This window comes from Castanea sativa, chromosome 1, assembly GCF_040712315.1.
Source record: "Castanea sativa cultivar Marrone di Chiusa Pesio chromosome 1, ASM4071231v1".
Classification (NCBI taxonomy): Eukaryota; Viridiplantae; Streptophyta; class Magnoliopsida; order Fagales; family Fagaceae; genus Castanea; species Castanea sativa.
In genome coordinates, this window is record NC_134013.1 from 7,778,386 (window position 1) to 7,791,357 (window position 12,972).

The 12,972-nt window shown below is 33.1% G+C and overlaps 2 protein-coding genes across 3 annotated transcripts; one reads left to right on the plus strand and one right to left on the minus strand.

The window, feature by feature from the left end:
- Positions 1-1,643: 1,643 nt before the first annotated feature.
- On the minus strand, positions 1,644-2,948 carry LOC142622753 (uncharacterized). 2 transcript variants are annotated; one of them, XM_075796278.1, is made up of 2 exons: positions 2,809-2,948; positions 1,644-2,572 (listed from the first exon to the last, which is right to left on the minus strand). In XM_075796278.1, the coding sequence occupies exon 2, from the start codon at positions 2,531-2,533 to the stop codon at positions 1,823-1,825; it is 711 nt and encodes a 236-aa protein (XP_075652393.1). In that variant the 5' UTR covers positions 2,534-2,572; positions 2,809-2,948; the 3' UTR covers positions 1,644-1,822. The 2 variants fall into 2 exon arrangements, with proteins under 2 accessions (XP_075652393.1, XP_075652394.1); XM_075796279.1 differs by having other exon boundaries at positions 1,644-2,596; positions 2,809-2,936.
- Positions 2,949-7,462: 4,514 nt separating this feature from the next.
- Positions 7,463-8,735, plus strand: LOC142608930 (fatty acid elongase 3-like). The gene has a single exon (XM_075780585.1). It carries the CDS (start codon positions 7,669-7,671, stop codon positions 8,548-8,550), a length of 882 nt encoding a protein of 293 aa, XP_075636700.1. The 5' UTR covers positions 7,463-7,668; the 3' UTR covers positions 8,551-8,735.
- Positions 8,736-12,972: the final 4,237 nt, after the last annotated feature.

Here is a 12,972-nt window from a genome sequence, read left to right on the forward strand (position 1 = left end):
CAGCAAACTATGCAATGAAAAAGAATATAAGTACGCATAAAGCATTGTTGAGATAGAATTATATGCTGTCATCATGATCAAACAATCCTCTAAAGGTTGCACGCTTAACAGCAAATGTTTAAGTTACACAACAAATCTATGCAAACGATCGAAGAAAAAAAATGAAAAAAGGCTGTGTACAACATTGTTGAGAAAGAATTATATGATGTCATCATGATCCAACAATCCTCTGAAAGTTGTACATTTAACAGTGATTAAAAACCCTCTGCATTAAAACTACAGAATGGAATATATAAACCTAGCAATTCTTTCAAAGCAAAAAAGGAGTATGTTAAAACAGCAACCTAAAACATTCTAAGAAACTTATCTAATCAGAAGTACTAGGTGATAACTAAACCAGCCCCAGTGCCCAATGTGTTTACCAAGGACTGACTGATCCCCTCAAAACACTAGCTGCCCAACTAGTCTCCTCAGCGGCAGCATATTAAACTAGGGAAAGCATTATCAGTTTTTCTGTTACTTCCTACCTCCAATAACATGTACATCTGATACATAAGTCCGTATATAACTTTAATAACTTAAACCCTTACAAAACTATCACAGGAACTAACTGATACCAACCAGCCCAACAACTTTCCCGAGGACTAACAAAACACCAGCTTCCCAACTGCAAGTGCCTTCACCACTAGTTTGCCCAGCATATTAAACTACAGAAACATCATCAGTTTTTTTATACCTCCAAGCTCCAATAACTGCCACAGTACATCCGATGCATAATTCTGTATATACCTTAATAACTTTAGCTTACAAACTTGAGATCCAAAACGATGGTAAATCAAAGCTTCCATTCTTTTAAATCTTGCCAAACATAAAAAAATTACTGCAAACCCCATCAAAAAACTTAAAGTAGGTGATAAACAAGAGCAGCGTTGGTATGGAAAGCATAAAACAGAGCAGCAGAACAAGCTAAAGTCATCTACACATGTAACCTAATTCTATTACCTCATCAATTAATAAATTTTACAGTAATATTATCTAAGAAAAAATAAAATTCATGATTCAAAAGCAAATCATAATTGAGTTACCATAACAATCCATTATATAAAATACTCAAAGGATCATCAATTAAATACTCATTCAATTATAAAGACACATTGAAGACCATAGGCATGCCCACAATCAATAAATTCACTGCTAATCCAGACCCATGCTTGCAATGAGAAACTCCATCTAAATACAAAACCCATCTTAGCAACTAACTTGAAGAAATCTTAGCAACTAACACAAAGAAATTCATTTTTACTAGATTGAAAAATAGGCCAACAACAAGGAGATTCAGACCTAATGTAATCATGCAGATCATCTCATAAGCTCAGGTATGTACATGTTTGAGATAGAGTGACCGAAATCAGAAGGAAAAGTATATAAAAGATATATTTGATATCATAGCCACATTTTAAGGATCATGTTAGAGACCCAAAAAAAAATCACAATAACAAGATTAAACCAATAAAATCCTCACATGTTGTTTTATGGGGCAAGATCAAAGATAAAATGCTCAACTTACACTGCAATGCCACTGCTACATCATATTCAGCCACATTGATGTATCTCATTTGTGTGGAGAGAGAGAGAAAGAGAGAGAACAACCAAAACATTTAACCACACTTTATATTCTGATAGAATGAGTTAGAAACTCACCAACAAAGTATAATATGGACAATTTTCTTAATCACAAAAAGGGTTTTTGAACTAACAGATAACAACCGCACAAAAGTGACCCCCTAAACATAGCAGCTCATGTTCCGATAGCAGATCTAAGCTATTGCCAAAGAAGAGCAAGAAGAACACAAAACGCGATAAGCAAAAGCAGCCTCTTCAGATTATTATCCTGATGCCCTTGACCTGTACGCTGACGGAATCCATGCACATGGCCACCATGAAATGAATTAGAAAACCCGTAAGGGAAACCAGCCGGGGTACCATACATAGTAGCATCAGGAAACCCATGTAACTGAAGGTTAAACAGAGACGGAATGAGACCGCCAAAAGCCGCAGAGAAAGTGAAATTCCCAAACCTAGCACTTGCCATTGGTGCAAAACCTCCCAACCCACCAGTTAATCCAAAGCCGTGGCCGTGGCCGTGGCCGTGGTGGCCAAAATGATTCGGTTCAGGTGGAGGAGCCGTCTCGGGTCTCTGCCCAGCCGGACGATTAGGAATGTCAACACCAGGAATAGACTTTGATCTGGGATCAGTGGATGTCTTTCCCCTACCATACAATGGGACCAACTTCTCCTCCTCAACAAGGGCCTTGCAAACCGGGCATTCCTGGGATTGCGAGTGACCGTGGAGCCATTTGTAAAGGCAAGGCCAGCAGAAAAGATGTCCACATAAAGTCACAATTGGGTCTTGAGCTAAATCAAGGCAAATATTGCATTCAAAATTACCAGCATCACTGTTATTATTGTTATTGCTTGAAAAAGATTGGTTTTGTGAAGTTCTGCTTGTTGATTCACCAAACCCACTTGCCATAATCTCTTTTGGTCTTTTTGCCCCCAAATCTAAAAATCCCTATATCAACCACATTATATAACCCTAGATCAACAAATTTTCTTAGAATCACAACTGCAATATAATTCAATTTTACAACAACAAAAAATCCAAGTAAATCTAGGTTTGAACCTGGAAAACAGAGAAAATCCTAGGACAAAATTAAAGCCACAGATCAAGTAAATAATATTACAATTGCATATATCAAGAAACACAATTATTGTAAAAGATTGAGAGGTTGAGAGATTATCACTGACCTTTGAGATTTAAAAAAAAAAGACAGAGAGAGCGATCGATCCAATGAGGAGATCGACCCCAAAGTCAAGATGAAGGAAATTGCTGGGAAATGAGTTTTCCGGGAATTTGAAGGTAAAATTTGGGGTTTGGGGGATGGGAATTGGTATAAGTATAACCAACCAATATTAACTATAACGTGACGTAACGTTGATGAAGCTCTCCCCCACCTAGTCCTATGTTTAGTGCGTATTGCGTAGTGACAGGAATTTGTGCAAAAATAACTGCCAACTCTTTTTTGTTGGCATGTTTCCTACTAAATTTTGATACAGCTGATATATTATCAATTGATACCAAATATTTTTTCAAGATTTTGATACTATTACCCACTTCTTTCCTACCAAAAAGTTTTCTCTCTTTAGTGTGTGAAAACTTTTTGGCTAAATTGTAAACTATACACCCCTAAAATTTGGTGTTTAAATTTTATATTTTAAAATTCTATAATTTTAAAATTTTAAATTTTACACTCTAAAATTTTATAATTTTATATTTTGAATTTTACAGTTTAAAATTTTAGAATTTAGATTTTACTTCTCAAAGTTTTATTTCATTTGTATCAGCAGTTCTTTTGTCTATATTTTTCGTTTAGTATCACATATAAACTTGTCACACGATAAAATGACGGCACTTTATTTTTGTAACCTAAAAAAATTAAATAATTAAAAAAAAGACATTACATTATTTTATTAGATAAACTAAATATGGATGGTAAGTTTATATGACAGTTAGCAAAAAATATGAACAAATGAGCCGGTTGATGAAAACGGAATACAACTTTCGGGAGTGATATTCAAATTCAGAAATTTTGAGTGCAAAATTCAAACAGTCTCAAATTTTATGAGTGCTGTTTGCAATTTTGCCAAACTTTTTAATTGGTGAGCTGGCAGGATTTCATTAGTAAGCTGTAATTTGGGGCTTTCAGACCGTATGATGCACCTACCGTTGAATCAACGGTGCTAAAGACAGAGAGGATTCAAGTCCACGTTATAGAATGATGGGATTTGAGATTTGTTTCCCATTACCAGATTTTGATTTGGTTGAGCCGCCCTCGCATTGACTAACAGGTAACCACCACCCAGTTTGACCATGTAGCCGCGGCTCCACACCACACTGAACCGAATCTAAAACCAACGTGCACCGACGCTGTAGAAGCCTGGGATAAGAGGAACAAGCCTATTTAGTTTTAAAATAATATTTTATTTTTTAATACAATATGATTTGAATCGGACAAAAAAAATGTAGTTTTGTTACTTTGACGCAAAAATTCTCGTATCGCTTCACATGATACTTGATTCAATAGTTGAGTGATTTGAGTAATAATATTTTATCAGATGTGTTGTGCCCACAATAATAACCTCATCAAAATTCTAATGATACACATAATATTACACTTATCATCACATGGCATAGGGTTGATAGGTCCACATCAAAAATACCATATTTATTAAAAAAAATATCAATTTTGAAAGAATTTCTTCCAATCCACTACATTAAAAAAAAAAAAAAAAAATTTGTATGATTAGAATTACACAAAGATTATCTTTTTAATTACCATGTAATGAGTTTGAGAAAAATAGCCTCATTCCTGTTTAGTGCTAAACCTTTTCTATTTCAAGTTACCTTTTTTTTTGCTGAACTTTTTTCCATTTCAAGTTACCTTATTTTTTAACTTTCAGGTGAAGATATTGAAATTATCAACAAAAAAAAAAAAGGTGAAGATATTGAAGTTTCTATTAAAAAAACAAAAAGAAATAGAGAAAGGTTGAAGTTTGAATTTTTCTTGGTGGGGTGAGATTCAATTCTACAATTTTGTTTGTCAACCAAAATAAAAATCAAACCAATCAGTCAAATCCCACTAAAATTAATTTATTATATCAAGTAATAAGTGATTTTTTTTGTTGCAAAAATACTTTTTTTTTGTTCCTATATTTTAGGCTTATTTTCAATTTAGTCCCCAAGTTTTCTTATAATTCAATTTAGTCCTTATATTTTCAAATTTGCAATTAATTTAGTCTATATCATTACCTTGCTTACAAATTTTTATTTTTGACACTGTTTAATATTAAAATATTTTAACGTGTTTAAATTTTAGTGGTCATATTAGTGCTTATATAGTTATATGCAAAAAAGCCACATCAATTTTTTCCCTTTTCTATATATATATTTTTTAATAAGGAGTTAAGGACTAGTTGAATGTCCTAAAAATTGAAAATAGTAGGCCCAAAATATAACTGCTATTTTTTTTTACCCTTATAAGTTATAATCACTTAAGAGAAAATTTAGATCTCATGTTTACAAGGTAACGCCACTAAACCAAAAAACTCTTGATTCAGAATACATATTATATACTCATTCTTTCATATTTATTGACCAATTTGTTTTTTGTATAACTCGTTAATATACTATGCCAATAAATAAATGTTATTCTATGGAGGATTTTTGGTCTCTTGTAAGTTTGCTTGGGTTTATAGAGAAGCAAATACAGCTCCCCACTTTTTATACAAGTGCTTTACGTTGTAGCTGTTTTGTAGATTGGGTTTCCCCTCTCCTCCCTCCTCTTCTGCCTTTGTACTAGAGGAAGATAGTGCCAATCTAGTGTAACTGTTTTGTGTTAATAGCACTAGTCATCTCTTAGCCCCTCAAAAAATAGACACTATTCTAATAGAATTTCTTGTCATACTTTTATGTTTTTTTTTTTTCATTTTTCACAAAAAATAAGGAGTAATGTAGTGTTGTTATTTTAGAGTTTCTTGCATTACTTAGTGAGTTAGTAGTGCGGACTAGTAACGCAACGTTAAGGATGGTTGGATTAATTGTATTTCGAGAACAACATATTAAGGATCCGTTTGGATACAGCTGAAAATTGAAAACTGAAAACACTGTAGAAAAATAATTTTTAAATGTGTAAATAGTACCGTGAGACCCACTTTTAATTAAAAAATTGCTAAAAAGTACGTGAACAGTGCGCGCATAGTACGTGAATAGTGCGTGCACTGTGCATGCACAATAACTTGTCCCCTAAAAGTAGAAAAGGCAGCAGGGAAAAAAAAAAAAAAAAGGGAAAATGCTGAACGCTGGACGCGTTCAGCGCTACCCAAACCAGCCTTAAATGTTCTGCACTTCGATGCATCGATTGAGAAAATCTCCTACATTCAATTATAAGACCCTTATTTGACTATATATATATATATATATATATATATATATATATATATATATATATTCAGCTAATTGAATCCCGCAAAGATTAATTAACGTATATTAAGTGATTATTAGTTTTTGTTTTTGTTTTTTGGTCGGAAGATGATGATTAGTTAAATATTAATGTCCAAAGGACCTTCCCATCAAAAAAAGGAAAATCTCATAAGGACCTAAACAAAGGAATTTAGACACCAAGGCCTTCAATCTTCATATACTAAGCATCAACCACATTTTTACCTATACCCATAAAAGACTAGTCAAATTGCAATTGAAAGTTTTCGTAATTACTTATAAACTCAAGATCCAAATAGTAAACATCTAATGTGAGACTCAGTATATGCTCGCACAACCCGTACTCAAACAATTCAATTCAATTCAAAAAAATTCTCACAAAATGTAAGGTATCACAATTTAAACTCCCCCCCACATGTTTTTGATTTGCAGATGAACTCCCACCCTTCTTAAATAACTAAATTGTTTGTTTTAATCATAGACACCCAACCAGAATTTGAGAGAATTATTGAGATTACCATGCGGATGAAGAAGGTTAAGGCAGCTTGTGATAATAACCTCACCTTTCATCATTGGTATCCGATCTCTTGTTCACTCAACTACCTCCACAAGTTATTTAATGTTGATCTGGCCCTTTCCCATGGATAAAGAGATTCCTATAAACTTCACATTCATAATTGACACCTTAATTAAGGCTCAAATGATCTACCAGCATGTATCTTACTTGAGCTCACACGTATTTACTGAACATAATGGATGAGTTTGAGAAGTTGATATATTGGCCCAATCATGATGCGAAAGTCTTGAAGTATTCCTAAACTAGTAATGTACTATTATGTATTCTCCATTTGCTTCTCCAAGTATGATGAGCTAATTAGCAAATAAGAAGTGAGAAATTGGAATTCTCTTTTTTGAGCTTATTGCTTACTCTAGAGTTCCACTCTTTGGAGTATTTTTGAAAGCAGATCCCCCATTAATATGAATAAAAAGCAACATAGTAAAAAGGTTCTCTAGTCTAAACCTCTTTGCCAATGTTAAAGACCATAAATGTCATCGTTGTGATCCATTGGAAAACCCATTATGGAACCATCTAATCCAAGGCATCAAAAATCTCTTTCTCTTGCTTAATGTAAATGATTTTTTTAATAACTCAATTTTAGCATGCTAAGCATTTTTTTCCTGTACACATAGCACATGTTGTCGATTACAAGGCACACGCTTAAATGGGTCCCTAACTCATTGAATCTTTGTCCAGTTGTCCTTTTCGGACGACGTGGTCTCTATTTGTCCTTTTTTTACATGCCCACTTACAACTTCACTATTTTAAAAAAAAAAAATCCTTGAGGTCGAAGTCTCAAAGCTATTTATCATCCTTGTGATTGTGATTTATTTTTCTATTTATAAACCGCTGACCACTTAGCTCCATTAGGCAAAACATATATATTCGTTTTCAAACCAGTTAGCTCTCTGTTTCTCTCAACTCTACCACACACAAACACAACTTAACCAATACAGCTCATATAAATTTTCCCAAATACCCATTTTTTTCGCTTAAACAAAAACAACAACAACAACAAAAAGTTTCACACAGCAAGAGCGAAAATCGAAAAATGGGGCTGACATTGGTACAGAACATAACATATTGGTTATCAGAGCACCCATCAATCGTGAACTTCCGCTGGAGTCCCACCCAATCGTGGGGCTCCACGTGGTCATTCGTCATTACAGCAATCTCCTCCTACGTCGTACTCGCCAACACCCTCAACCTCGTACTGGCGCTAATCAAACGCCGCCGTCCGCTGCCACTGGGCCCAATCCCAGCCGTCCACAGCCTCGCCATGGCGCTGATCTCCGCCGTCATTTTCACCGGCATTCTCCTCTCCGCGGCGGCGGAGATCCGAGAAACGCGCTGGTTCTGGCGGCGGACGAGGACGACGACGCCGTTTCAGTGGCTCCTGTGCTTCCCGCTCGGCACGCGCCCCAGCGGGCGCGTGTTCTTCTGGTCCTACATTTTCTACCTCTCGCGTTTCCTCCACCTCTTCCGCACATTCTTCGCCATCCTCCGCCGACGGAAACTCACTTTCTTTCGTCTCTTCAACCACTCGATCCTAATCTTCATGAGCTTCCTCTGGCTCGAGTTTTCGCAATCGTTTCAAGTTCTCGCGATTCTGCTAACGACGTTCCTGTACTCCGTGGTTTACGGGTACCGTTTCTGGACAGCGATTGGGCTGCCCAGCGCGTGTTTCCCATTCGTCGTGAACTGCCAGGTCGTTTTGCTTGGCTGCAACTTGGTTTGCCATTTCGGGGTTTTCCTCTTGCACTTCCTGAGAGGCGGGTGCAACGGCATGGGCGCGTGGGGGTTCAATTCGGTTCTCAACGTAGCGATTCTGTTGCTGTTCTTGAAGTTCTATTTGACGAGGAAGAAATCAACGCTCGAGGTAGCGCGTGAAGATGACGCTTCCTTGATGATGCTCAAAGATAAGGACACTTGATGGCTTATACTTTGTACGAGTTTACGATTCCTACGATTCCTTTTTTGTGATAATGATATACCCATAATTGAGGATTGTATATGTTATCAATGAGTATATACTTTTGTATTTTGCATAATTTTTTTCTTATCTTTGTTTTTGGTGAATTTCATTCGCATACTAAGATGTCGGTTAACACAAATCAAGTCTAAAATTCTTCAAAATTGATCAATTTGGTTCTTAAATCCGACTTAATCCTTAAAACAATTGAAAAAAAAAATGACTAATTTATCTTATATTTTTTAGAGACTAGTCAGTAAGTTAACTTTAGGAATCAAATTGGTAAGTTTTGAAAAATATTAAACATGATTAGTATTAGCTCAAATCTAAAAATATGCTAATGGAATTTAGAGAATCTACTATTGTTCTTTATTATCATACTACATTGATTAAATTCTTTTTGGTGGATGTGAAATGCCCTTAAAGAATAAAATCATAAAAAGATTTTACTACTTGAACCAAATTGGTAAATTCACTAAATTGGTAAAGTTTTAAAAAATATTAAATCTAATTGGTATTAACCCAAATCCCAAAATATACTAATAGAATTGACCGGATCCACTATTACTCTTTATTATTATACTAACATTAATTAAATTCTTTTTAGTATATATGAGATGTCTTTAAAGAATAAAACCATAAAAAATTTTACTAATTAAGAATTCAGTGCATATTGTTTTATTTTGGCGGTGGCAATGGAAGTTTGGTCAATAAAAGGAAAATGTGAATCATGCGATGCAACAGATTACCTCACTTTGTAGAAGCTTCCAGTTTGAACAGAAAAGTCCAGCAATGGGAATATTGTTTTTGATGAGGTGGGTGGGCTCATAATATTCAAATCCAGCAAATGCAAATGGAATATTATGAGCCCACGCACAAGAATTACTAAGGATTGTGGTATGATTTTGGTACCCTTGAGGTTTCTTTTCTATAAGCAAGGTAGCTACTGTCTATTTCAAGCGTTGAGTACACATAAATATTTTTTAGCTATGTTTGACCCAACATACCTTCTTCCAAATGATCTCTGGAATCTATTATTTTCGGCCATTGCTTGACCTTACCAGGAGAAGAAAAGTATATAAACTATAAACCCCTATTTTTTCTAGTGAGGTGGTTGTCAAATAGGGGAATATCATTTGTCAATGAATATCAATCTTCGGCCCAAGTTTTTTTTTCATAACATGCGAATGTGGTAAGTTTTTATTGAAGTAAAGTTCCTTAAGTTGTATAACTAGAATTATTGGTTAATTAATTCAAACATATTATAAAATACTTGGATGAAATTTTTGCATATAATAATAAAATAAAGAAGAATGTTAGGGATACAATATTTATCTTACTAGTGGAATGATTTGTGATTGAAGTAATATCATTTATCGAAATCTTACGGTAACATAATTTTTATTTTGCATTCAACATTCTTATACTTATTATAAAATTGAATGGTACCTATGTCCTAACTATACGTCAGCTTTTGGTCCATCTCTAAATGATTAATTGTTTCAATTTTTAACTCAAACAGAATTCAATGATACATTTATCATTCTTGAATGATAATTATTAATAATTTCTTTTTACCTACTCATGTGCTTATATTGTAACGTAGACACACGACATTAGCAACATAGCTTTACAAAATCAAAATAAAGATATAGATACGTAAAACACACGTTATGGACTTATGATAAACAATTGTTCAGTGGTCACCGGGGGAGAAAAATCATAGGCTTATCACGACCTTTATCGTTTTAGTAATTTTGAAAATTGTACGAAAAGTATTGAAAATCAATTTCTCAAAAGGGTATGAAGGCAATGTTTTACAATCAAGGTTCTGTATGTTTCGGTGTAAAACTTATTTCGGTGAAATTGAAAATTTATTTATGAAAGTATTATAGGTAAAGGTAAAAAATAGCTGAAATAGTATAATGAAATTTATAAATAATGTCAAAAAGTTCAATAAAGCTGATAAATAATAATAAAAATAAACTAAATAGTAAAATAATTTATAATTTTCATGTATTCAAACAGAGATTAAGGGATGTTTAATAGAATAGTTTAAGTTATGTTATTTGGATGTTTTTAATATATATATATAAAAAAATGTATAATATTATTTAAAATTTAAGTTATTGCGTTACAACTCACCTGACGACTATCTTTTCTTGTACTAATACTTAGGTGTTCTCACGGTCATGGACCTTACAGGCTTGGCAGGGTCTAGAGGCCTAGGCATTAATGCATTGCTGGTAAATCGGTAAAAAAAATGTGTAATAGTATTTAAAATATGTGTTATTGAATTAAAACTCATATGCCGACTCTCTTTTCTTGTGCTTATACTTAGGGGTCCTCACGGTCATGGACCTTACAGGCTTGGCAGGGTCTAGAGGCCTAGGCATTAATGCATTGCTGGTGAATCGGTGATGTCGGCCTAGTCAGTAGCAAGCTTCTCTCACACGTAAGAGGGGGTAGTCTTTGCAATAGTTGAAAATGGCTTGCTGCAAAACAAATCTAGGTCATCGTGTGGTTATCAAAGAAAGATTTATCTAGAAGCTATTTGACTACTCCAACTTTTGATTCCTATCGCATTAATTAGGGATAGCAATTTGTGTTGACGTGTCTCGTATCATGTCAATTCATGAATATTTAATTATATGGATTATCTTTAATTTGACATATTTATTAAATAAGTCAAAATTTCTCAACTTTAATACAACTTATTTATTAAAAGGGTCAGTTGTATCAACATGTTTATTAAATTTTATAAAATAAAATAAAAAAGTATTAACCAAATTGATAATGTATTATGAAAAACCAAATATATAAATATTTTTAATATAAAATTCAAAACTAAAGAATAACTGCATTACAAATAATTATTCAAAAGTAAAGTAGATTTCAATATCACAAATAATCAATCATAATATATCAAATAAAATAAACGACAACAACTAATAATTTTATATACCTAGGGTTTGAAGTATATATTGATAAAATGTCATCTAATTAAACGGGTCAGATAGATTAAACAGGTTTCATGTGATGGACATTAACCCAACTCATTTATTAAACGAATTAGTCGTGTTAACTTGAATATGACACGAACCCATTAAGTCTTAACTCATAATCTACTAATTTTGTGTCGCGTCATTTCAAGTTTGTGAGTTGTGTCCAATTTTTTTTGCCACTCCTAGCGTTAATGTTCGTATCATATATAAAGATGCAATAATTTCCTATAGATCCAACATATAATCATAGTTTTAAAAATCATATCAGACTGGTCAGTTGAATTGGTTCAATTAGGAACCGATAACAAATCTAATCCAATAAAAACCTTTAAGACCGGGAAAAATTTAGAACCGGGAGCAAAAATGGTTCTTTGAACGTATTGATTTTTAATTCATGCTTGTAATAATATTTTTCTCACAATAGGTGGGCTCCACAATTTACAAAACTCACATGTTATGAGAAATGTTCCATATATAAATGCATAAGATACCTCTTCTCATGAAAATGAACATACTTGCCTTATATTCGCATTTCTAATTTAGTTCGACTCATAATTACCGCTCTGTTTGTTTCAGCATTAATGTTTTCTAAAAAATTGTTCATTTTTCAAAGAGTATTTTCTAGAAAACTATATCATTTTTCAATGTTTGGTAACGACCTTGAAAATGAGCTTAAGAATGTTTTCTAGTGTTTGGTATGCAAATTTTTAATTTTTAATTTTTATATTTCTTGTGTAATTTAAAACATGTGTATTATGTAAACCAACTAATGTAATTAATATAAATAATAAAAAAACCAAGAATGAATTTGGTTTTCATACTAAAATTTTGACAATAGATACAATCAAAATTAGTTGTCAAATTTTCATGATCTCTACCACTCATCTTGCTCATATATATGGACAGAAACGCCCCCCCTCACACACACACACATACTTACATACATACATATATTTATCAACCATTTATCTATATACATAAAATTGACAGAGGAATACATCTTTAATAAGTACAAATAACAATAACTTTTAAATTGTCTACTATGGTCAACCACAAGTTTTTAATATTACTCAAAATTATGGATTCATATAATGTATCTACATAATATATCATCACTACATAGTATCTGCATAATGTATCTATCAATGAAAAAGATTATCCTATGTAAAAGCAATTTAGAGCCATATAGGCACTGTGTTTAAAATTTTCGTCTTTTACTTCATTCATTCATTATTTCTTCTTTTATATTTTTTATAGCACTTTTATGTGTAAAAAAAAGCTTTACCTGTAATCCATCAAACCAAAATTTCTTAGAGAAAAAATAAAATCAAGTTTGAAATTCAAAGTAAAGAATTGAGATTTTGGTAGTGATGAATGA